The sequence below is a fragment of the Nyctereutes procyonoides genome, unplaced genomic scaffold (assembly GCF_905146905.1).
Source record: "Nyctereutes procyonoides isolate TBG_1078 unplaced genomic scaffold, NYPRO_anot_genome, whole genome shotgun sequence".
In the NCBI taxonomy this organism is placed as follows: Eukaryota; Metazoa; Chordata; class Mammalia; order Carnivora; family Canidae; genus Nyctereutes; species Nyctereutes procyonoides.
The window spans coordinates 16,968,212-16,993,767 of record NW_026575147.1 but is presented as its reverse complement, the minus strand read 5'-3'; the positions used below and the strand labels follow the sequence as shown (position 1 = coordinate 16,993,767).

The 25,556-nt window shown below is 47.5% G+C and overlaps 1 protein-coding gene across 15 annotated transcripts in view; it reads left to right on the top strand.

Annotated features, from left to right (window-relative positions):
* Positions 1-21,417, top strand: part of LOC129501357 (myomegalin-like) — a 182,000-nt gene extending 160,583 nt beyond the window's left edge. For 4 of the 15 annotated variants that reach the window (XM_055312440.1, XM_055312437.1, XM_055312430.1 and 1 more), the window contains 14 exons: positions 1,990-2,241; positions 3,392-3,523; positions 4,210-4,329; positions 5,734-5,923; positions 6,799-6,923; positions 10,322-10,534; positions 13,804-13,920; positions 15,064-15,290; positions 16,650-16,790; positions 18,304-18,442; positions 18,746-18,792; positions 19,063-19,089; positions 19,685-19,736; positions 20,420-21,417. In XM_055312440.1, the coding sequence (XP_055168415.1) occupies positions 1,990-2,241; positions 3,392-3,523; positions 4,210-4,329; positions 5,734-5,923; positions 6,799-6,923; positions 10,322-10,534; positions 13,804-13,920; positions 15,064-15,290; positions 16,650-16,790; positions 18,304-18,442; positions 18,746-18,792; positions 19,063-19,089; positions 19,685-19,736; positions 20,420-20,676 (2,039 nt within the window). In that variant the 3' untranslated portion in view covers positions 20,677-21,417. Of the gene's footprint in view, positions 1-1,989; positions 2,242-3,391; positions 3,524-4,209; positions 4,330-5,733; positions 5,924-6,798; positions 6,924-10,321; positions 10,535-13,803; positions 13,921-15,063; positions 15,291-16,649; positions 16,791-18,303; positions 18,443-18,745; positions 18,793-19,062; positions 19,090-19,657; positions 19,737-20,363 lie in introns of those variants that run through there. The other 11 variants (XM_055312444.1, XM_055312428.1, XM_055312443.1 and 8 more) reach the window with 8 other exon arrangements.
* The last annotated feature ends 4,139 nt before the right edge of the window (positions 21,418-25,556 follow it).

Genomic DNA, 25,556 nt, shown 5'->3' with positions numbered 1-25,556 from the left:
AAGGCTTGGGAGAGTAGAGCTACTTGTTTAAGGTTACTAGTAAATGGGAGAGATGGGCTTGAATCAGGTCTTCTGCTTCCAGTTTCCTGTTTCCATTTTACCTTTTCTGTCTAGGATGGTTTTGTTACCATCCTGCTCAGAGCATATGGCTGAGCTAAGCTCAACAAATTCTAGAAGCCCCTTTGAACAATCTTTTCTCTTTCTCTTTAGAGATCAGTAGAAGATTTTGATGTCTATGACCTAAAACTTGTTCCTTTAGTGGTTCTGGAATCAATTGATGGATAAAAAATTTCTCCTGTATCAAAATGGCAAGAGTGTCCTCTAGCTTATTTTTCTTTTCCTTTACCTTTCCATATCTGTCAGTTTGTCCAAAAGGAAAGATAGAAGCTAACATTTGTGCAAAATGGTCTGTGGATATTTGTTAAAGTCCTGTCTAATCTAAGCCATTGACCAGAGTTTGGATGGTCCCAGCTTTGGTGAGCAAGATTATAACCCTGTCTTGTCCACTCTGAAGCAAAGCCCTCTCTGAGGGACTACCAGTGTTCCTTGTTTGCTTTGAACAGGCTTCCACGTGGAAAGTGGTGCATGGCGGTTTCTCAGGTCACCTTGGGGCAGAAATCTCCTTGTGCTAGAGTTTGTCTGGTGTCTTTGCATGGTTTAGGGCATGTGCTCTGTATTGTATAGCCAGGGCAAACTGGAACATGAAAATACTGATCACTGTTACTGATAGACTTGGAACTTTCTAAGACCTTGGTTAAAAAGTAAGCTGTTGACAATCCCTGATTTTCCCCATTTGCCTTATGTTGAGCTAGGGTGGAAGGGAGTATGAAAGAGGTAGGAAATCGTCGTATCTTTACTGAATCCTAAATTTAGATGCTGAAGGGCACCTGGGTGGCTCAGTCAGTTAAGCATTTTATCCTTGATCTCAGCTCAGGTCTTTATTTTAGGGTTGTGAGTTAAAGCCCTGCATTGGGCATAGAGCCTACTTAAAAAAAAAAATTAGATGTTGACATTTTTCATCCCCCTTTTTAATTCCCAGGGATGCTAATAAACACCTAGTATTTTCCAAATTGGGGAAAGAGAGACCCCTGGCAGTACTTCTCAAACTTTGCTGTCTATTAAAATCACCTGGGATGATTTTAAAACATTCAGTACCCAAGCTGTACCCTCATACCAGTTAAGGCAAAAATCTCTGGGAGGTCCAGGCATCAGTATTTATTTGTTTACATTTTCCAAGGTGACTCTAATATGCAGCCAAATTTGAGAACCAGTTATAAATGGAGATAAAAATTGACAAGTGCCAGTTGCATTATCCCTTCAGAGGAGTTTGGCTTGGTTGGTGGGGCTGATGACCTCTTCCTCTTTGCTTAGGTTGAGCTACCTGTTTACTCTGCTGCCCATACTGATAATCCCTGAAAGAAAGCATCTTCTGAATATGAATATCCTAAACTACAGCCCTATCCACCTGTCTCTTCTACAGGCTGGACTTCTTTTTACATAGAAGCAAAGATGATTTGGCTCAGATGAAGGCCCATGATTTCCTAAGATCTACAGAAGCATCAGTCTATGTTAAATGAAAGGTCCTACATCCCTCCATGGATGCTAGCATTGAGCACATCTGTGAATAGGAATGTGCTGTATCCCCTGACTTTGGGAATGAGTTTTTCTACTGAAACTTTCCTGGACTCTATCAGGAGGAATTATAGTAGAAGCCAGGAACAGAGCTACTGGACTTTTCCTTTGTGTACACTGGTGACTTTCAGATACTTTATCCATCCTCTACCTCTTGATGTCTCATGCAAGAAAATACATAGGGTGAAAGTTATGGCCTCTAGGTTATGCTCTTCATCTAACTGGTATTCTGGAATGGACTGGGATCTCCACCATTGCACGTGTCCTCATTGCTGTCCATTCTCAACAATCCCACACTTCCTTGCTGGTCCTTCCCTTCCAATATTCCCTTCCTCACTCACATTTCTTTCTACCCAGGTGTCAGCACCATCCATCCTGCTTCCCCAGCTGCATTGCCAAGCAACCATTTAGAAGCCAACTCTTCCCAATATCTCAACCCTGCCCAGCCCCACTCTCCTCCAAGTGGCAGCACAGAATTGGGCAGAATCCTGGAGCCTGGCTACCTGGGTAGCGGCAGCCAGTGGGATGTGATGAGGCCTCAGAAGGGGAGTGTATCAGGCGACTTATCCTCAGGATCCTCTGTGTGTCAGCTTAACTCCAAACCCACAGGTAAAACATGAAGCTGAGGGGATCGGCCTGTGAGATGAAATCTCACTTAAAGTCTACCCCTCTGCTACATGGGCAGGGGCATTTTTCATTTCTCTAGTCCCTGACTCACCAAGTAGGGGTAAAATGAAAGGGCCTGATCAGTGCTGGACCTTTCTACATGCCTCCCTGCAGCCTCCCTGCCCAGGGTGTCAGTACTATTTAGAGGCCTGGGAAAGTCAGGGACGTACCTTGTGCTTTCAAATTCATGTCATTCACTACACAGAAGAAGTTTATATACATGTCTGTTTACCTTAGGCCTTCTCTCTAAGGCTGGAGGAAGGGCTTAATGCCTTGTTAAGAAGTGCTCAGAGGCACCTGGTTGTCTCAGTGGTTGAGTGTGTGCCTTTGGCTCAGGTGGTGGTCCTGGGGTCCTGGGTCCTCAATGCAGGGAGCCTGCTTCTCCCTCTGCCTATGTCTCTCTCTCTGTCTCTCATGAATGAATAAATAAAAAATATCTTTAAAAAAAAAGTGTTCAATCAAGTATCAGTGAGAGGAATGGTATCAGGATAGAGTGAGGTCTTTCCCACTGCACTCAGGTGAGAAAGTCACACTCAGGAGGTCACCACACCTTTTCAGATACTTCAGTTATTTTTCTAAACCACATGGAACTTCCTTATATTCCCCACTTATACTGGTAACTCTACACTTACACTTAAAACTCCCTCATGCTTTGGGGCACCCAGCTGTCTCAGTGGATGAAGTGTCTGCCTTTGGCTCAGGTCATAATCTCAGGAATCCTGAGATTAAGCCCCACATTGGGCTCCCTGCTCAGCAGGGAGTCTACTTCTCCCTCTGCCTTTCCTCCACTGCTCATGCTTGCTCGCTCTCTCAAATTAAAAAATAAACAAATCTTTAAAACTCCCTCAGATTTTCTGTGTGTAGGAGAAGCCCTGTGGGAGGCATGCTTAGTGCCAGGCTGTCCTGGGTTAGAAAACCAGTTTACTCTTTAAGCAAAGTCACTGAGTTCCTGAGTGCCCATGTGAGAAAAGGTGGTTGGTGGAAAGATGCAGAAATGCTTAGGGATCCTGCTGAGGGGCCACTGGCCAGGCCCTGCCAGTGACCAGGATTCTCCATCTCCCACCTCTTTCCTCTCCTGGTGGGGTGGCTGCAGGGGCTGACCTGCTAGAAGAACATCTTGGTGAAATCCGGAACCTGCGCCAGCGCCTAGAGGAGTCCATCTGCATCAATGATCGCCTGCGGGAACAGCTGGAACACCGGCTCAGCTGCACAGCCCGTGGCAATGGTAGGAGAGGCCCAGAGCCACCCATGTCTGGGTGTGATTGGGGGACTTCTGAAGGGAGGGCTGAGCTTCACGCTTTTCAAAGCGTCATGCTAGGCTTTACTCTACTTGCTCCTTCCAAACTGTCCAGCAAGTCAGGTGGGGCAGATATTCTTATCCTCGCTTTGTAGATAGACTGGAGCTAAGAGGGAACTTTCCTCATGGCAGAACTAACAAGGTATGTCCACAGAGTGTCTGACTTCTCATCCCGTCCTTAATCTGCTCATGCAACTGCCTGCTGACCTCTCTGTGCCTTGTCATGGGATTGGCAAATGGTAGAGCCAGGCCAGCCAGGGCCCTCCCCCAGCCACTCACTGAGGTGGCCTTTCTCCTCACAGTCTCCTCTCAAGCTGCTGTCACTTGGAGGTCATTCCTTCTATACACCCTGGTCCTGCCCACAGCACAGCAGCAACTATTGCTGGGCAAGAGCCCCGGGTGCAGCTAGGGCATGTTGTAGTGCCCGCACAGAACCCACTGGAGGAGGCACACAGAAACCAGGCATTCAGCCCACTGGGGTTTGGGTCCAGGCCTCAAGTACCCAAGCATTTCTGCTAGGTTAAAATAGTATTTCTGGAGGTACAAGATGGGTAACTTCTGAAAGCATCTGCTACCCAAATGTGTAACTTGTCTGTTTGTACTTTCTGGGACAGGATCCACCTCTAATTTCTATAGTCCTGGCCTGGAACCCACACCTCAGCTCTACAATGAGAACAGAGTCCTTAAGGAAGAAAACCGGAGCCTTCAGGCTCAGCTGAGTCATGTTTCTAGAGGTGGGTGGTAAAAGCCAGAAGAAACTGTGCTCATTCCTGTTCCCCTTCCTCCTGACCACACCACTCACCACTTTGAGAAGCCCCGAGAGGATGATAGAATCAACAGCTAATCTGCTAACCCAAAATCTCCGGGCTATTCTCAGTCTAGAAGGGGCTTCTGAGAGGTTAGGGCCCTCACATTCTGAGGCTCCAGGAACAAATAGCTCTAGGAAATCCACCACCTTCATGCAACCCTAGATATTCAGATATTCAGTCATTAGTTATGAAACTGGATACTGGTTAAGTGTCTGCTCTACCTGTCCAGAATTTACTACAGCTTCCTGTGTCTCTCCCAGCACAGATCTTTCATCCCTGTCTCCTCACTACCTCTTCTCACATGCTCCTCCAGGCTCCTCTCTGCTCAGAACTCTCAGGACTCTGAATTTGGAGGTGTCAGCAGAATGTCCTCCAGAACTTTCCCAATACTCTCCAATGGGAATCCAAAGGGGAGAGGACATCATTTCTCTGTGACCTGTGGGGTAGCTGAGCTTAGTGTCAATTGACTTGGTCAAATCAATATATTCTCAACAGCAAATTATATTTATCTTCAAATGTTTATTGAAAAGCCATGAAAGACTAATAGTCTCCTAAAGCATTAAGCTCAGAATGAAAGAATGCTTGTGGAATGGGAAGAGACATCAAGTGTCTATTTTGAAATTTGCCTCTTCAGAGCAGGAAGGTGTGAGGGGAAAAGTCACTGATGGGGAAGTAACATGACTTCAAAGATAAGAGAGAAGGCACAGCTGTGAAACCACCATTGCATGCCAGGACAGGCTAGCACAGACCTCCCTGGGGAGAAGATACCCAGATGTAAACAAGCATAGTCAGCCAGGTCCCGGGACTCCCTCTGCCCCTACCCGCCACCCCCACCCCCCCACCCAGGACTGACAGCACCTGCAGTTTGATTCTCAGAGTCCCTGTCAATGTTTCTGAGAAACCATGAAGATCATTTAGATGCCACAGGCCCAGAAAAGAACAGACTTCCCTGTTGTCAAATTGACAAATGTAAAATATTCTAAAAACCCGTAGATGAGACATCTTGATGTTGATCTTTGGCAAAATTCAAGAATAGGTAATATCACAGAGGGTGCATGAGCTTAGAAAATAGCAAGCATTAGAAACCAGAGTGTTTTCTCTCAAAGCAGGGTAGACCTTATTAAATCAGAGGATCAAGGGCAGTGCAAAGATGAGGCTGCACCTTCCCCCAGGTGTGTGGATGTAGTCAGCTGATGCCTTCTGCCTCCCGCAGCAGCTGCGGCAAGAGCTGGTTTCCCTGTTGCCTGTGTCAGGATGGAGGAGCTTGGGCTCGTCTTCTTGATCATCTCTGGCCCCACACTGTAAATACACCTTTGTTCTGCTCACCAGAGTGCTCCCAGGAGACAGAATGCCTGAGGGAGGCTCTACTGTCCTCTCAATCCCGCCTTCAAGAGCTGGAAATGGAGCTAGAGCACCAAAAGGAGGAACGGCAGCAGCTTTTGGAAGACTTGAAGGAGAAGCAGCAGGAGATCTTGCACTTCCAGGAGGAGCGCCTGTCCCTCCAGGAGAAAGACTCTAGGTAAGATGGAGCCCAGCGAGAAGGAAGGTAGCCCTGTTTTCAGATTTAGAAGAGCGGAGAATGGCAAGACTGGTATTGGTGCCTTTCAGGACCCTCAGTTTCCCACCTGCTATTCCTGAATTATGGATGACTTTAGGAGAGAGAAGGACTTCTCTGGGGATGCCTTTTTCACTCCAAAGTTGGGAGAGTAAGACCCTATTTTAGAAGGTTTCAGCATATCCCGGGCACCTGGGTGGCTCAGTCGATTAAGCACCTGGCTCTCGATTTTGGCTCCGGTCATGATCTCGGAGTCCTGAGAATGAACCCTGTGTTGGGCTCAGTGCTCATCTCAGAGTTTGCTTGGAATTCCCTCTTCCTTTCCCTCCTCCTCTGCCCCTCCTACTGCTTGCAGCACTTCATGCTCTCACTCTCTCAAATAAATAAATAAATCTTAAAAAAAAAAAAAATTTCAGCATATGAATTCTAGAGAAAAAATGTACTCATCCTTCCAGTTGGTTTAAGGATATTAGTCTCACCATAATGTAGGAAGCATCCACACTAGCCGTCATACGCCTCCTGGGCATAAACCCTGTAACTTCTTGTCACGGTGAGAAGAGCACCACAGTCACAGCAAGAATATGGAGCTTGTGTGTCTGCTCCCAGTGAATGTAGCTAATGGCATGACTTCAAGCAAAGTTACTGCAACCTCTCAGAGCCTCTGCTTCCACATCTGTAAAATAAAAGTAATGGTCTTCATGACCCCTGGGCTGATGTCTAGGGCAAAAACACTGTGGTGCAGAGGCTGGCTGGATGGCTGGTTGCCCTTGGAGTGGCCAGCGGCCCTGGCAGTTCAGCGGGCCCTGGCAGTTCAGCAGACCCTTGCCTCTTCCCTGCAGGCTGCAGCATAAGCTGGCCCTACTGCAGCAACAGTGTGAAGAGAAACAGCAGCTTTTCCAGTCCCTCCAGTCAGAGCTACAGATCTATGAGGCACTTTATGGCAGTTCCAAGAAGGGGCTGAAAGGTAAGTGTTTCCCCTGCCCTATGAGCTCACTGCCCCTTGCTTGGGATCCCCATGAGGTCCTTACCCTGGGAGTTGTAGAGCTCTGGAAAGCTACAGAGTACTGCCTAGAAAATCCCAGTCAGGTCCGGGCTTCCCAATAAGAAGAGAAGGAGTCTCTTATGCCCAAAGCCCAGAGGTTGCTGACATGAGCAAGGTCCAACTGAGAAATCTTTATAAGTAGGCCAGAAGAGTCCAACTCTATCTACCTAGTGGCCAGAGAAATGATCAAAGCCCAGATTATACAGTGATTTTTTTAATTCAAAAAACTGTCCTGATGGCACCATCATGTGAGAAAGTCTTTAATATTGTGAGTAATACATATTGACCACCCATGCAACCAGGATAACAGACAACCTGCTCCCACCTTGACCCATTCCCCACGGAGAAAATGAAAGGATCCAAAACAATATTTACAGAAATACCTCTAATAGAATCTAAATTGCGAGCCTGGATTTAAATTTTAAACTGTTTTATTGAGGACTTTTGCCACATGCTAAAATACTGATCTAACATTTGAGAATCACCTTTTTCCCCATTGTTCTTCAAATGGGGGAGGGTATTCTAAACATCAAGTTAATGACTCCAACCAGGCTGGAACAGAGGACTGACATCAATATGATGAAATTTAGAAAAGATTAAAAAAAAAAACAAAACACCTGAGCTTGATTAAAAATATCAGTGGTAGAAGTACAGGATGATGAGGCCTGACTCTTTAGCCATCTGTGGGCTTGAGGTTGAGGAGTTAGAAACTCGCTGCAACAAGGAACTTGTAGGTCAAGGTTTGCTACAAAAGCCAACTCAAACTGAGACCACAGTAGGGTAAGAGTGGTGTCCATATGGAAAGACTATGTCGGAAATATGGAAATATTGTTAGATTTGGGGGCGCCATCTTGTAAAAGGGACACTGACAAACCGGGGAACAGAGTGATGACAGGGGTCACCATGCTGAGGGACCTGAAATCTCAAACTGATTGAAGAAACTAATTTTTGGCCTGGAAACGATCACAAGGAGATGAGAACTGGCTTTAAATATTTGAAGAACTATCAGGTGAAAAAGAGATGATGTGTTTGGTGTCCCTTCAGATGGCTGAACACCAGTCAAAGGCTGGGTGAAGGACAGTGGAATTTTGACTTACCTAATTATGCCTTCCTTATCACTAGAGCCTTCAAGTGATGGAATTGCTAGTTTGTGAAGGAATAAGCTTCTAATCCAAGCTCCCTTTGAATAGAAAGGGATGACTTGTCAGGAATCCCATAAAAGCATCTCTTGCTTTGGATGGGATGTTGGCTCTCGAAGCCTTTCCGTTTTAATTTTTTTTCATTCTATGTTTAAAAATTCTTTAAGCAATATAGAATTTTCAATATCCAGCCAAATTTGAATTTTCATAAAACCTGATTGGATTTCCTAATGGGCTGATGAGAAGGTGAACCAGAACTTGAAGAAGTGTCAGGGACACTGCAGGCTGAGCAATAGCTAGTGTGCATTCATGGGAGCGTTGGATCAGGGAGTGTGAGGAGTCAGGTCAGTTGATGGAACAGATGCCAATATATAGAGGACCTACAAGGTACAGTGATAGTTTACATTCTACGTAGCAGGCGATGGAAAGTGCATATGTTTTTCCAAGCAAAACAGGTACTTGACAGGAACAGAACTCTCCAACGATAGGACTGGTGGGACATGCTGAAGTTGGGAGACATTCCAATCAGGGAAGCTCACTGTATGGGTGCAATGATTGGGCATTTATGTATGTGAGGAGAGGCTGATCTAAGGTGCTGTTGGGAAGATACAAAGGAATGGATAGAATGGCAATTTTTTAAAGAAAAACAAGCAAAATTGTGAAAATTTGGATGTAGGAAAGAAAGACAGGAAGGAGCTTCATGGAACTTCGGGGTTGATATCTAGAAAATACTTCATCCTGACTACATCCCCTTTCATGCCTTGCTCCATTCTTACAGGTATTTAAGGAGTCATTTCAAAGCTACTACCACCAAGCCTCCATAATCCTTAATTTTATAATCCCATGAGAACTGTGAATTCTGTGAAATCTCTTTCATATATTCATTTGGTCACAAAACCTATCTGAACTGACCAAAGGGGTATTCACAGCCATTACTTATCCCACTCAGTGATACTGTTCATCTGGCTCATCACAGAAATGTGAATGTGTTTGACCAAAGGCCTGTAGCCCAGATTCAACCAGATGCATGTGCTATTTATGACAGATAGGTCCTATTACCTTTCTAAGCAACAAAACAAATTCTACTCATTGAAATATATTTGGCTTCAAGCTTTCAGGTAAGAGGTGGTCCTGTAGAATATTTCTCAGCTCTCTTCATCCCCAGTATGAAGAAACAGACTGTGTATGGCTAATGAAGGCACCCTCCCCGCCCCCTCCAAAAAAAGCAAAACCATGGAGAAGTGGAACCATCCAGTGAGCTGGCACTTCTGGCCTCCAGTGAAGACTCCCATTTCTATGTACTGCCAAAGGCCTGGCACTCTCCTCTTCTTCTCTTCCATGACTCCTGAGCATGGTGGCATCAACTCTCCTTCTCCCTCATCCCCTGCCCTTCTCTAGTCCAGTGGTGGTGACCCCCGATCTTAGAAGACCCTGCTCTCTGGCCTGTAGGTCTAGGGTTCCTGTGGAAGCAGAACAGTACTAGGCTTGACCTCTGATCCAAGGCTCTCTAGCTGCATGTGGGTCACATGAGCCTCAAGAAAATTCCAATGTGTGGTATCTCAACTCAGTGTGAGCCAGGCCCCACACAGGAAAAGTGGCAGCTGCATCCCAGTTGTGTGGCCTGGGTCCCTGAGAGGACCGTGGTGTCCTGAGCAGAGAGGGATATCACAGAGGAGTGTTCTGACAGATGCTTGTGATGTAGTTCTGGAATACAGGTGAGGTTGGGTGAGGTGAGGTCCGGAGCTGACAGCCAAGAAAGAATTCTTGAGATGTCTTTGGTGCAAAGTGTCTTTGGTTTTATTAAAGCTGGGGACAGGACCCCTCTGCAGGAGGAGCTGCCCCAGGGTTGTGAGGGGTTGCTGATTAAATACTTGGGAGTTGAGGGAGGTCAGGAAAAGGGAAGTTTCTAGAGGATTTTCATATGTTAAAGAAGACATACTTGAAGGCCATGCAGTTGTCAAGTTGAGGTTGTTTTTCCTTCTAGCAAGGCATTACCATTAAGATTTTTGGGAGCATCATGGAGGAATGTCACACAAATCCCATCCAGGATTGTGTGGATTGGAGAAGGGGGTAGTTTACCGGGTGTCAGTTTGTGCTTTTTCCTCACTCAGCTAGCCTTCTGCTCCCTCATCGTTTGGAAATGCTTGGATCCATGTCACCATACACCTCCTCTCCTTTCAGCTTCCACTTGGGATGCCTATCACCAGGTCCCTTTGAGCAGTGACTTGAGCCACCTGGTGGCAGAGATCCGAGCTTTGCGAGGGCAGCTGGAGCGAAGCATACAGGTGAATAACTGTCTGCGACTGCAGCTGGAGCAGCAGCTGGATGGCGGAAGGAGCAAAACCAGTCTCAGTCCCTCTTCCACCAGCCAGGAGGACCCTGGAGACAAGCAAGGTAGGAAGGACAAGGGGACCAGGAAGTCTATAGTGAGCAGGGCAGTCGCGAGGATGTCACTGGTCAAAGGGACCGACTTACCTCTTCCACAATCCTTGGGGTCAGGGTGAAATGGGAGCTTTGGGAGAAACCATGGGATTTAGGATCACAGCTGGCTCCAGATTCTGAGTTTGCCACTACAGGTTGCTTGCCTTGGGCAAGGTGTTTGAAGCCCTCAGGTACTTAAGCCTTAGTTTTCTCCTCTTCAAGATGAGGATGATAATCATATAGACGTTGTATGTCATTTGGAGCATGACATGAAATCACTTACAAGTGCCTGACACAAGAATTGCTCAACAGTAACTAGCTGTGTATGTTAACATATATTCCTTGTATTTGCGGAGTGCTTTAAAATGTACATGGATGGGGGAACATAGGGCTAGCTGAGGACAAGGCACGAGCCTGGGGCAGCACATTGACAAGTCCTTGAAACAGGCAAAGGGACTTTCCTCTGCGGACTCAACTGCCTCAATGTTCATACCTTCAGCGGTTTAGCGCGGCCTTCAGCCCAGGGCGTGATCCTGGAAACTGGGGATAGAGTCCCTCGTCAGGCTCCCTGCATGGAGCCTGCTTCTCCCTCTGCCTGTGTCTGTGCCTCTCTCTGTGTCTCTCACAAATAAATAAAATCTTTAAAAAAAAAAAAAAAAACTTTGCTAAGGGCAAAGGGCAATCTTAGCCAAACCCCCAGGAGCCTGTAAGACTACCTTAACATAGAAAAATTCCTTTAAAAAAAAAAAAAAAAGAAAGAAAGAAAAATTCCTTTAGAAATTTCCTTTATTTTATTTTTTTAAAATTTTTATTTATTTATGATAGTCACACACACAGAGAGAGAGAGGCAGAGACATAGGCAGAGGGAGAGGCAGGCTCCGTGCACCAGGAGACCCACGTGGGATTCGATCCCAGGTCTTCAGGATCGCGCCCTGGACCAAAGGCAGGCGCTAAACTGCTGCACCACCCAGGGATCCCTAGAAATTTTCTTTATCTCTAAACCCCCAAGATATGTGTTAGCAATCATCCCCCAAGCACATGGCCCACCCATATACATCTGAAGGGTCTCATGACTCAGGGTTTATTAGACGGTAATAAGTGACCTTTTCCCAACAATAGCTAGCCCCCTCAAGGTCCTGGAGAGCTTGCTTCCAAAATTCCTTAGATAGAAAACTATCCTCAAATCCCTCCCAACTCCCAGGGATATAATCAGCCATCCCTCACAGGCCTGGGGCAGCAGCTCTTCCTGCCCAAGGGTTCTGTCCTGTGCTTTAATAAAACCACTATTTTGCACCAAAGATGTCTCAAGAATTCTTTCTTGGTCATCAGCTCCGGACCTCATCTATATTCCAAAACTTCATCACCATGAATTTTCAAACAATTTTTCAAACTGTTTCATCCAAGGAAAGGGAGGTTTTACTCTCAGTATTTCACATGGGAAAATTCTGGCATTGAGACCTTAACTGGAATCCTAAGGTTTGCAGCCAGAGGTTTGGATTTCCAGCCAGTCCTTCGTCCTCACTGTGCTCTGTCAGTATGGCTGGCCTCCCATTCCCTAATTTTGAGGGGAACTCAGCTGGGAGGAGTCCTGGGAGGAGTCCCCCGGGGCAGTCCTGGCTGTGGGAAAGCCTTGACCGGACAATTATCTTATTTGTCAAATGAAGGTGACTGCTTCTGAGATCATGCATTGTGGCCATTCAATAAGAACGAGTTGCGTGGGCTGCCGAGCATCTTGCCTGGCCTGTAGAAACTGCTCGGCTGCTTTAGGTGGATCCCTGGCTCCCCTCAGGCTGCCACAATGGTTGTAGTGTTCAGTTGTGATTCCCAGCTTTCCCCTCTCACTGTGTCCCCACGACACCAGCCAGGATTTAGTACCCCCCACGACACCAGATAGGATTTAGTACCGGTGATGCCACAGCTTCTCCTGCTCCTCACCCAGCACAGACACCTGGCCTGGAAAGCTGGTTCTAAACCACCTTTGCCTGAGCAGGATTGTTCCTGTCTTCTCTGTGATATTTTCCACTTCCTCCACTGGAGGGTTGCTGCCTGGTGTCCAGGAGGGGATCTCTAGTGCACCATGGCTTCTATCTCTACTCTTCTCATCCTACTATATTTTTTCCAGCACTAACTCAGGATGGTGATTGGAATGCTAGTTTATTTTTATTTTTATTTTTATTAATTATTTTTAATTTTTTTAATTTTAATTTTTATTTTTGGAATGCTAGTTTAATTGGCGACAAATCAATTCATTCTTTGATCCAGTAATTTTGATACATATATTACAAAAATGTGAGTGGGAAAATTGGGGTTCGGAGCTGACAGCCAAGAAAGAACTCTTGACACATTTTTGGTGCAAAAAGGTGTCTGTATTATAGCATGGGGACAGAACTTGTGGGCAGAAAGAGCTGGACTGAAGCTGTGAGGAGCCATTGATTATATACTTTGGAGTTGGCAGAGGTAAAGGCAAAGGGATGTTTCCAAAAGGATTTTCATATGCTAAAGAAGACTCAGAGGATACCAGAGGCCTGGCTATTGTCAAGCTTAGACTGTTTTTCCCCCTAGCAAGTCATTAACATTAAGACAGTTGGGAGTTCCTGAACTACTGTCCTGCTCTGCCTGCCTCAAGTATTTGTCAGTGAGCTGCAGGTTATAAGGAAATCTTTTTAGTTTTATCTACATTTCCTTTTGCCTTTGTTTTCCACATCATATGTACGCATATTTATATTTAGTTACAAATCATTGTATTAGGGATGCCTGGGTGGCTCAGTGGTTGAGTGTCTGCCTTGGGCTCAGGTCATGATCCTGCATCCAGGGATGGAGTCCCTCATTAGGCTCCCCACAGAGAATCTGCTTCTCCCTCTGCCTGTGTCTCTGCCTCTCTCTGTCTCTCATGAATAAATAAATAAAATCTTAAAAAAAAAAAACAAAACCTGCAAGGCGTTGTATTAGAAATTGCACGCAGAAATATATTCAAAATACAGGTTAGAAAAATGTACCTAGAAATTTTTCAAACCAGAAGTTGCTTCTCATGGAACACACTTCCACTAAAGGAACATGTTTTTGTTCCAAACTAAGGGATTTTTTTTGCTGTCACTTACAATCCTGGTCTGTGAGTGAGGATCATGTGAGATGAATCACGCTGCCTTAGATATCTGCTGGTGAAGACTAGGCTGTGTATGGTCCTTGATGAGTAGTGTGTTCTGGGGATCCTGAAAATTGTTCTTCTTCTCTTTCCACCCTAGACTCAATTGCTTCCCCTCCAGTCCGAGATGTTGGCATGAATTCTCCAGCTCTCATGTTCCCTAGCTCTTCTCCTGCTGCTCCAGGTTCAGAGACAGCTATTTTCAATAGGATAAATGGTAAGTATGGCAACTGAAGAATTCAGGGACTGATGATGGGAAGTTATTAATCCAAGTAACCTTGGTTACTAATGGACACATTATCTGATTGGAGAGATTTTTCTCCCTGGGTTCCAAGGTCTTTAGCCCTACTCATTGCACCTTCTGTGGCCACGTTTCTTGCCACTATCCCTCCTGTGGTTTTCCTTTGGCTCTGTTGTGCTTCATTGCACTTTAATCTTTCTCCTTGGAAGTGCTCTCTGCAGTCAGCTTAATTTCTTTGTGTCTTCCTAACCTGAGATTTAAAATTTTTTATTCAAATACTATTTGTCCTGGATATTTCATTTGTCAATAAGGAAAAAATTTGGCTCCCCTCAATTTTATCATTATGAGATGATGTAAGAAAGACTGGAAAAACATAGAACCCAGAAATCTATGGGCTTGGCACCTTGCTTGTATCTTCCTGTATGATGAAGTTTTGGAATATAGGTGAGGTCCGGAGCTGATGACCAAGAAATAATTCTTGAGATGTCTTTGGTGCAAAATGGTGGTTTTATTAAAGCACAGCACAGAACCCTTGGGCAGGAAGAGCTGCTGCCCCAGGCCTGTGAGGGATGGCTGATTATATCCCTGGGAGTTGGGAGGGATTTGAGGATAGTTTTCTATCTAAGGAATTTTGGAAGCAAGCTCTCCAGGACCTTGAGGGGGCTAGCTATTGTTGGGAAAAGGTCACTTATTACCGTCTAATAAACCCTGAGTCATGAGACCCTTCAGATGTATATGAGTGGGCCATGTGCTTGGGGGATGCTTGCCAACATGTATCTTGGGGGTTTTGAGATAAAGGAAATTTCTAAAGGAATTTTTATATGCTAAAGTAGGCTTACAGGATCCTAGCGGTCAGGCTAAGATTGCCCTTTGCCTTTAGCAAAGAATGAACATTGAGGCAGTTGTCCATAGAGGAATGTCCCTCTGCCTGTTTCAAGGGCTTGTCAATGTGCTGCCCCAGGCTTGTGCTTTGTTCCCAGCTAGTCCTCTGTTACCTCATCACATAGTATCTCTCCTGTTCCTGGCCTCTTTGACTATTTGATGTCTCTTTTAGAGTGAAGTGGACTGAGATTATGCTCTTCACTGTGGATTCCATGTTGTTCTGGTTTTGTTTTTTAGAGCTGAATTTGGATGCTTTTCCAGTAATGAAGAACTCTCCCAAGCTGGAGGGCGAAGCTATCGATGGCTCCTTTGCCAATAAGCACGGCCGCCATGTGATTGGCCACATTGATGACTATAGTGCCCTAAGACAGCAGATTGGTGAGGGCAAAGTGCTGGTCAAAAAGATAACAGCACTTGTGAGATCAGTCTACACCCTCCCTGGCCTTGAAACTCAGGCGACAGAGGTAATCACATCATAGGTCTGAGGTCCTCCTCTTCCTTGTGCCCTTTTTCTTTCTGATTTTAGCTCCTTCTCCTGCTGTACATCTCCCACAGTTGAGGATACATCTTCTGCTTAACACTCAGCCAGGCCTCTCTTTTCCATCTCCTATCTTCATTATAAACTCTGTTCTGATTGACATTTCCTCTCAGAACCACAGAAAAGCCTGTGCAGCATTGTCATCCTCATCTGTAGAGCATTAGCTGAGCATTGGATGACATATGGTGCTCTGCTGAGCACCTTTTGGTAGCTTCCTGTCTGATCCAGTCACCCTGGAGCATGGTCATCCATGGGTAGAGTAAAATCACTTATCAGATGGCTGGAAATTCAAGATTTGCATCCCAATGGGCCTCATGCTGTTAGAAGGGGTGAGAAGCCAGGCAGCCAGGGGACTGCTCTGTGCAATCTGAGCAGGGGAAGGAAGCAGCCAGCAAGCTTTCTCAAAGTACTTCCTTGTTCAGAGAAGTACCAGCTGCTGTGGCAACTCCAATGGCCCAGTGGTTTAGCACTGCTTTCAGCCAGGGGTGTGATCCTGGAGACCCTAGATCGAGTTCCACATCAGGCTCCCTGCATGGAGCCTGCTTCTCCCTCTGCCTGTGTCTCTGCCTCTCTCTCTCTCTCTCTCTCTCTGTGTGTGTGTGTGTGTGTGTGTGTCTGACATGAATAAATAAATAAAATCTTAAAAAAAAAAAAAAGTAGTACCAGCTGCTGTGCTAAGCCACTGGAGATACATGGATGTGCAGGGACAACCCTTTCCCCAAGAGCCCCTACCACAGAGAGAAAGCCACACATCCAAGTAAATAAGGACAACAGAGGGTATGCGCTCCCTGTCAGAAGCCATCCTCTTGAGTTGTGAGGGCGGGAAACAGAGGGTTCATTCTGTGGGGCAAGGAAAGTCACAGGGTCCTGGAGGAACCATTGCGGGGATGCACAGTTTCTCTGGGTGATGGAGGATGGCATTCCAGGTCAAGGGAATGGCATCTCAGTCCTTGGAGCTACAAATGGTTCAGCCTGGTTGAAGCAGAAGGTGTGATTTAGGGGTTTGTACAGGGGGTGCCAATGTAAAATCAGGGACCTAAGACTTGAGAGCAAGGAGCAGGACTAGAAGTGATTCTTACAGGTTGGAGGTCACTGCTGAGGTGGAGATCCTGGGCTTCCAGGGTATAAAGGGGTTTCACAGGGTCAATCAGGCCCATGTGTGGGTGTTGCACTCATGAAGGAAACTTGAGCCCTGTGCTGGGTGGGGGAGAGAGGGGCAAGACAGTGTGATCTCTCAGCCTCAATGATGTCCAAGCCTATCTCCCCCATCTCCACCTTCTCCCAGGTGCCAGGTGGCAAAGGCATCCATGAACTTGGGAGCAGCGCCCAAGCCCTGCAGCACGTGCTGGAGGAGTCGGCCTCCCTCCTCAATATGTTCTGGCGAGCGGCCCTGCCAAGCTCCAGCCCTGCCCTGTCTGGCAACATGGTGAGTGGCAGCATCCTTCCCTGCTTCTTCCCCAGATGGCATTCTGCCTCCTTGGTTCCACATGTCCTAAAGGTCAGGAGCTGAACAGTTGAGGTGGGACAGAGAGGCTGTAGAGGAGTGTCCCTGGAGGGAGATGGGTCACCTCTGGTGGCTGCTTGCAGTGCAGCTCTTAGGTCACCCCTTCTCCTCCCACCCCCTGCAGAGAGGGAAGGGCACAATATGGAGACAGCACTTTCTCTTTCTCTCAAATAAAGAAGTAAAGATCTTAAAAAGAAAGAAAAAGTAAAGGGTGCATGGGTGGTTCATTTACTTAACTGTCTCACTTCTCTCAGGGTCCTGGGATCAAGCCCCACATCAGGCTCCCTGCTCAGTGGGGAGCATACTTCTGCCTCTGCCCATCCCCCCTGCTCCCTTTCTCTCTCTCTCTCTCTCTCTCTCCCTCTTTCTCTCTCTCTCAAGTAAATAAATACAATCTTTAAGTAAAAATCTTTAAAAAACAATATGGAGAAGGTAGATACACAAGAACGCTGGTGACCCATGAGTGTTCAGGTTCTTTTACTTTCTCAACTTATCTGAACTGAAAAGTTTAGGGACATGTGAAAGGGTCAACACCTCCTTTCCCTGTGCTACCCCCACAGAATGTCACCATAAGATGACCAGCCTTGGGGATCCCTGGGTGGCGCAGCAGTTTGGCGCCTGCCTTTGGCCCAGGGCGCGATCCTGGAGACCCGGGATCGAATCCCACGTTGGGCTCCTGGTGCATGGAGCCTGCTTCTCCCTCTGCCTGTGTCTCTGCCTCTCTCTCTCTGTGACTATCATAAATAAATAAATTAATTAATTAATTAAAAAAAAAAAAGATGACCAGCCTTTAGCCGCCCACTGCATCCCAACCTACAGATTACTTCCACATCTCTGGGACAGGCCCAGGAGAGTCAGCCACCCCCCGACTTATGAAGGGCTCTCAGATATGAGGATTAGATTCTGGTTGGGAGGATCCTGGACAGGAAGGTTTCTCAATCTCCCCTGCCCCTCCCCTGCCCCATCCCCCATGACCATGGGAGCCAAGTTAATATCAATGACACCTTACAGGCTCCAACTATGCCAGTTCCAAGGGAGAGAGTGTTTTGCCATCTTGAAGTTGGTACAAATATTTACAACATGGCAGACTGTATCCGCAGGCATAACATTCCCAAGGAGCAAGTCTTATCCATGAGGCCAGGGCAGGAGAACAGATGTCAGCCACTAACTGTGATCTCTGCTCCCCACTGGGAGTTCTGGTATTTCCCTGGAGGCCTGAGTTCATCTCCATGGGGCTCCCAGGTTTGCAGTGTCCTGACCTGATGGGCTCATCCTAAGCTGGCCTCAGCTGGAGGGTTTTAGAGGCTTTCCTGGAGGGAATCCAGTCCAGAAATCACTGAGAAGATTATAGAATCCCACTTTTGATTTTCAAGAGCCACAAAGCATGAGGAGCTTTAGGCTTTCTGACCATTGACAGCCTCTAATACTTGCCCAGGGACAGGCCATGAAAAAGGAACTTCTGGAACTGAGAACCAAACTGACCAAACAGGAGACTCTCCTTCAGTGCACAGCTGAGCGTCTAAAGACCACCCACCAGCAGAAAGAGAGCATGGAGCAGTTCATCTTCAGCCATTGTGGGTGTCCTGAGCCAGGGGATGGGAGAGGAGATTGGGGGTGCAGTGGGTGGGGGTGGGGTCCACACTCCCTGCTTAGGCTGTGGATGGACGGTGACAAGACAGATTGGGGGGAGGGGGCAGACTGATGTAATGTCCCCAAACCTCCTGTGACAGGAGTCCTTGTGGGTGCAGAGGGAGGGGCAGGTGGAGCAGCAGGAGGCCCTGGGATGACCTGCCAGAAAGTCACACTTTAGAACCCATACCAGGCAAATATGGGCCAAGCTGGTCACTTCTGCCTGCCTGGCTGTTTTGTTGTTTCAGTGACCAGGACACATGATGTTTTGAAGAAGGCAAGGACTAATTTGGAGGTAAGGATCCCCTTGCACCAGTCCAAGCCACAGAGCCCAGCCCAAATCTCTCCCCACGTCTTCAGAGTCTGTGGACTTCTGCAGAGTCTGCCGACCGGCTCTGACCTTACAGGAGATTTCCAGCCCACTTGTAGGACTGGGGTCCTCAATAAGCCTCCTTCCAGCTTCGCTCCCCGTCACCTCTCCCGCCCCAGCTCCTCCCCTGACATCTCGGCTCCTTGTCACTTTGTCACCCTCTTCTCTCCTCTCTACATTTCTTCTCTCCTTTAGGCCAAGTCAGGAATCCGAGGAAAGCAAGTGAGTTGATTCTCAAGGTCAGGGGACATGGGGAGATAGCCTCTGAATCAGCATCCAGGAAAGGGGTGCTGGGGCCAGCTCTAGGGTTTCCCGTAGCACTTCTCATTCACTTCATGAACACATGAAAACAAGATGCAATCTAATCGGTTGCTCCACTGCATACTCTATCAGGCTGAGAACAGCAATTCAATTTTCATACAACTTTTTCCAAAGAAAACCATTGGTTCTTATTGACCTAAAAGCAAATTTGGTAACAAATAAAAATGAAACTTGAGGAAACATGTTACCTATATGGCAGGCATTCTGTACATTACCTTAAAATACTAATACATTCCCTAGCAAGTTTGATGATGAATAGCAGGTGGCCTGCAAATCAGAAACTAAACCTTTCACATGGACTTTAAAGCTCTGCCATGAGCAATGGGGCCTATTCCTAGGATGGTTCCTTGACTGTAACCTGAGAGAATGTTGATCCCACAGTGTGAAATGGGTCAGGACATAGAGTTCACTCTCCTTTTTTTTTTTTTTTTTTTTTTTGGTGTTAACTCCCTTTTGTTCTTCTCTGCTGACTCCTTTCTTTCCTGAGCCTCTATAGAAGAACACTTACAAGATGGCCTCTGTAAAGCCTTATTCCTGCCCCAGCAAAGGTAACCCCACAGCCCCAAACACAGACTGGCTTCCCCTTGATTGGACATTTCCTCTGCACTTCCCAGAGACCAATGGAAAGGACCTAAGGCCCAGTGTCTAATCCCTGTCCCTGAGGCTTTGGGTGGCCCCTCATCTGTAAGAGGGGGCACTAGACTCAGGGAGTTCTGAGCTCCCTGCTGACTCAGGCCCTCCCTCTCCTCATGAATAAATGGGGTGTGAACTGAACAGGGGACCTCCCTGCACAATGTCCTCTCCTTCCTACAGTAGGCTGTTACTACATGTGGATGTGTCATACCAAGCCCTTCTCTTCCTGGGAGGTCACAGAAGGCAACATTTTGCTCCAAGTGACCGGGGATGGAACTGGCCCCTGAAGAGGGAGTGTGGGATCTGGGCACTATGTGTATCATGGCTCTGAGCAGGGCCATCACCTGTCCCTGGTGGTGGGGAGCTTTCTCTCTGACCTGGTGGCAGCAGGGGATCCTCAGGAGCACACTCTGCCCCTGGGTGCATCCCCCTACAGGCTCTCACAGAGCTCCTGGGTCTGCCACTGCCCAGTGCTCACTGCAGCTCAGGGAGCCACCAGCAGGGCCTGATACTGGGCTCTCAGCTTATATTTTTGTTCCCAGGTGAAGTCCCTAAGGGCTCTGGCAAGCACCCCAGTCTTGTGACCCTTGCCTTCCAGGAGCCACGCAAGAAGAGGAGCCCCCAGAGGTCCGTCAAACAGCAGGAAGGATGGGCCTGCCCCACTTTTGTGCAGGTCCCAATCTGCTGAGGAGGCTTGGACCCCACTCTTCTGCACTGGCTGGAGGGTCCAGGAGGAGTCAGAGGCATGGCCCAGTGGACGAGGGGGAAAGGAAGGCAGCCTTTCCTGGGGCTAAGGAACACCATCCTTCAGGGGCTGCTCAGCCCAGCACTGAGCAAAACACGCAGGGTTTGTAGAGGAGCTCCTGACACTGCCTCTAGGGACACTGTGGCCTGGGAACTAGCAGCAGCCATTTCTCACTGCAGCACCTTTCTTCAGATGGTCAACTCAGGGGGCCAGGACCCTGCTTCCTACATGTGGTCCCCACATGGGAGCTCCTCACCAGTTCTAGAGCACAGCATACAAGTGACAAAGGTGCCTGGGGGCCAGTGGGGCTCAGCCAGCACTGCTCCCAGATCTACCCTTACCTGGGGCCACGTCAGCTGGCCACACTGTCAGGCTGGGCATCAGTCTACACTGCAGCACCTGAGGGCTTTGATCCACCTGGTAAAAGCAGTGGCTTCCCACGTGCCATCTCCTGCTTAGCCTGGTACCTCCTATTTCCATTCTCTTATGATCTCCAAAGTGTGGCGACCTCACTCTAAATATGCCGTCTCTTTTCATCATCCTAACTCCTCTCTGGCAACTAGGACTCATGGCCAGACCAAGCTCACTGAAAGTCCTGTGTAAGACAAACCAGGGATCACTTTAAGTGGCACCTCAGAAGCCCCCATTGTGTGCAAGCCTAGTCGTGTCTTAGCAGTGCTTTAGAAGGCATGTACGCGTGTATAAATGTACCATAGATATTTATGTATGTTACTATAGCACTATGTGGAGGGCAACATAACAGGTGGACAGGGTCTGTCAGAGGAAATGAAAGAATCTTTCTGGTGGCTATGAAAGTAAAATCTGTATAAAGAATAAAACGTTTTTCTGCACCTGCTCTGTTTCTAATGTCAGCGCCAATCTCTAGGCTGGTAAGAGTATGAAAGATGCTCTGCCTCTATGAAGGTCATAGTCTAATGCTTGAAGTCTAAATTTAAAAGGAGACATCTTGCCTTCTTTGTCTTTTTCTAAGAGTCCTTAATCTGAAAATATAAGAGGGTACTTCTTAGATCTGGAGAGTCTTAGAGTCAGCAGTGGAGATCACAGGAGCCACTTCCTGAGCTCCAAACCCAAGGGTTTTAGTTGGTGTGGGGTTCCAGAATCTGCATTTCTTGCATCAATACCCCAGGTGATTGTGATGCAGGTGGGCTACAGACCACAGTTTAAACTTGTCTTTTCACATTGACCCAAGACTATAAATAAAGTTGTTTTACTCAGAGACATTTGATTAACAAGTGTGTAAGTCACTCCATAAATGTTGGCATAGAGATCTGCAAATATTCCTTGGAAGAGTCCTGTTTTATGACCTTTATCTTCTAAGGATTACTATAAAGCTATCCCTCCACAATTATTTCTAGAAAGAGTTACAAACCTGGGCAATCACCACAAACAACCCACTAATGCTATCCTCACACAACCATCACCAGTAACAGAAAGATCCAACAAGAGTCAGACCTCAGGTGAGATGCCTCCTACTCTTATAGTCCATGGGGTGACCCCACATCTGCTGTCACACTCTGCTGTTCAAGTGTTTCCATGAAGGCTTTTGGCTGTCAGTATAGAGGAACTCGCTGGCCCAATCAGCAGAATGGATTGTTGTGTCCAAGATTACGTATCTGAGAAACCACCAAGGAGGGTTTATTTACAAGCTTGAGCTTGGGTCCAAGTGTACCTGACACAGGGGAGCAGGGACTTGGACACCATGCTGGGTTTCAGCTTAGTTTTATGGGCTGGTCTAGGGGACCTCCAGAAGAGGGGGGGGTGGGATTTCTCAAGTTCTATTTACATTCTGATATGGGCCTTTCAGGGGCGTTAAGCTCTGTTCTCATTCTAATATGGGACTTTCTGCTGCTGACTTGGGCTCTGTTCTCATTCTAATAGGGCTTTCTAGGGCTTTAAGCTGTAAACTGTTTTTTTTTTTTTTTTTCCCTGTAACTGAAGTAATGTAAATTTCAGCTCTTATTCACAGGAGCCTGGGATGGCTGTACTTGTGCTAACGCTGAACTTAAAGTGGAATGGCCTTAATTTTCTCGGCCTCAATTTTCTCGCCTCCACATTTCCCCCTCTCAGAGGAACCTAAGGATGGACCCAATAATGGGTCCAGGTTGCTCTTAGAGTGAGCCAGGGGGAATGACTAAACCAGGATTCGAACCAACCTTGTTGCTGTTCTTGCTCCTGTTTACATGCCAGGGAAGAAACAACATCCTGTGTTTAAGGCAGTACATAACCACCCTCCCCCTTTGTTGTAAGAAGACTAAGTCTAGGGCAGCCTGGGTGGCTCAGGTGGTTTAGCACTGCCTTCAGCCCAGAGCCTGATCCTGGAGACCCGGGATTGAGTCCCACATCGGGCTCCCTGCATGGAGCCTGCTTCCCCCTCTGCCTGTGTCTCTGCCTCTCTCTCTGTGTCTCTCATGAATAAATAAAAAATAAAAAGAAGACTAAGTCTAATCCTGTTCTATTTTGAAGGACAACCTCAGACTAGGGAGTCTTGGAGGTGGGAAATAAGTGACAATGGCGCAGTCTTAGCTTTAGAGGATTGTCCTTGTCTGGTTGGCTTTTCCATTCTGGAACAAAGTCCTTGAGAACGGCCGGCGTGTGAATCAGCTGGCCGGATGTAGGTGTAGTGGACCCTGGGAGTAATCCTGTTGACCTTGAGAGCAGTGGGAGTGGTCAGGATCACGATGTAAGGTCCCTTCCGGTGAGGTTGAAGTGTCTGGTGTTGGTATCTCCGCATGTACACCCAGTCACCTGGCCGATATCGATGGGGGCCCGGGGGTGGCCCAGTCTCGTAGAGGGCCCTCAGCTTAGGCCATACCTGCTCATGGGTTCGTTGTAACATTTGGAGGGAGAAAAGAAGTTGGTGATCATCAAATTCAGCAAGCACCTCAGGTTTTAAATTGGGGATAATAGGTGGAGGAAGACCGAACATGATCTTATAGGGAGTCAGTCCCATCTTATATGGGGAGTTCCTCACCCATATAGGGCGAAGGGTAGGAGAGTCACCCAGTCCCCACCAATCTCCAGGGCTAATTTAGTTAAGATCTCCTTTAATGTTCTGTTCATCCTCTCTACCTGTCCTGAGCTTTGGGGCCTATACGCACAATGTAATTTCCAATTACATGCCCCAAGTACTAGTGCCACTCCTCGTGTTACCTTAGAGACGAATCCTGGGCGGTTGTGTGATCCAATCCTAACAGGAAAACCATACCTCGGTAAAATGTCTTCCAGCAGTTTCTTGGTTATGGTCTGTGCTGTTTCATGTTTGGTGGGAAATGCCTCTGTCCATCCTGATAAAGTATCTACAAACACTAGTAAATACCTGTATCCGTATTTTTCAGGTTTTACCTCAGTGAAGTCCACTTCCCAGTAGGCTCCTGGGTGGTCCCCCCAGAGCCGGGTGCCTGGGTTAGATCCATGGGCAGTGGCATTAGTTAACTGGCATGCATGGCAGCTCACCACAATCTGCTCAATCTTTGCTTGAGAGTCTTTAATAGTGATCTTTGCATGTCGTATGAGGTCTTCCATCTTCCGTGTCCCCATGTGAGTACTCCGATGCATTTTGGATAGGACTTGCCGTCCTAGTTCCTCTGGCAGGATGATGCTGGAGTCTGCGGCCCTCCACCAGCCACGCAAGCACTGGGTCATAGGCAAGCGTTTGATCCACTGTAAGTCCGCATCAGTATAGTTGGGGGTGTCAGGCAGGGTCACAGGGTTGGTGCCCCTGATCAGGCCTCCATTTCCATGGTTACAGCTGCCCCCACATATCTGATTCCTTCTTGGACGAAACTGCTGCCGTCCATGTACCAGGTGGTGTCCGCGTTTGGCAGTGGCTGGTCCTGGAGATCAGCTCTGATTCCATGCCCCTGTGCCAAAATTTCTTGACAGTCATGCAGAGGTGGTCCCAGTCTGGGTTAGGGAGATGAGAGGCATGGGGTATTGGCAGCCCTTGACAGGGTCTGCCTCCGTCTTTAGTTCTATGTATATGGCCAGTCGGTGCTGGGTCAGCCCAGTTCCCCCAGCTTCTGCCCATGCTTGGGGAAATTCCTGCAGCCAACATTCCTGTCAGTCATTGGGGCTGAGGGTGGAGAGATATTTGTCTTCTAAACTCAGGACAAGCACCTGAATAGGGTGCCCGCCCTAGTTTAGGATTTTTGCCCCTTCGGGGTGGAAGCAAATTTGTGCCCCCATCTTGGTGAGTAAATCCTGATCGAACAACAGGTAGGGACACTCAGGAATGACCATGAAGGAGTGGGATACCCGGCCCATGCCGAGATCCACAGGTCTTCGGGTAGTCCATGAGTACTGTTGGTGCCAGTGGCCCCTTGCACCCAAGAAGTCTTGTTTGCCAATTTCCCTTGGGGCTGTAATAAAACCGAATGTTGTGTCCCAGGGTCCACTAGCAATTCAATAGGTTGCCCCTCCAGTCTAAGAGTTACTCTGGGCTCGGGGAGGGGTGCTGAACCCTGACTCCCCTAATCGTCCAGATCCTCCATTTCCAAGATTTTGGCAGGGGCCTTAGATCTTTGGTTAGGGCAATCTTTCACCCAGTGGCCCTCTTCTTTGCAATAAGCACATTGGTTTTTGTTCAGTTTGGGGCACTCCCGACGGGGACCAGGGCCATCCTCCTTACCTGTCCCTGAAACCAGCTTCTTGAGGTGTCTCTGTCTTTCCTGTGGGTCATCCATGGTTGTGGCCAGCAGGATCTTGGCTAGGTTTCAGGTCTGCCGGTCACTTAGTTTGGTTTGTTGCTCTTCTGGACTTTCTTTATTATTATTATAGACTCTTTCTGCTACTATAAGTCCTGCAAGCTCTTCTCTCCTAAGAAGGCTGCTGGACTCTCGTCCTTACCCTGTCTTACATAACCATACTTCGGCCAGATTTGTAGGCTTGCATGCGGCAGCCTGGAGACCTGCCCCTAGAGTCTGGCGGTGGACCCAGAGTCTCTCCTTACCTTCAGCTGAGTTGTGCACTT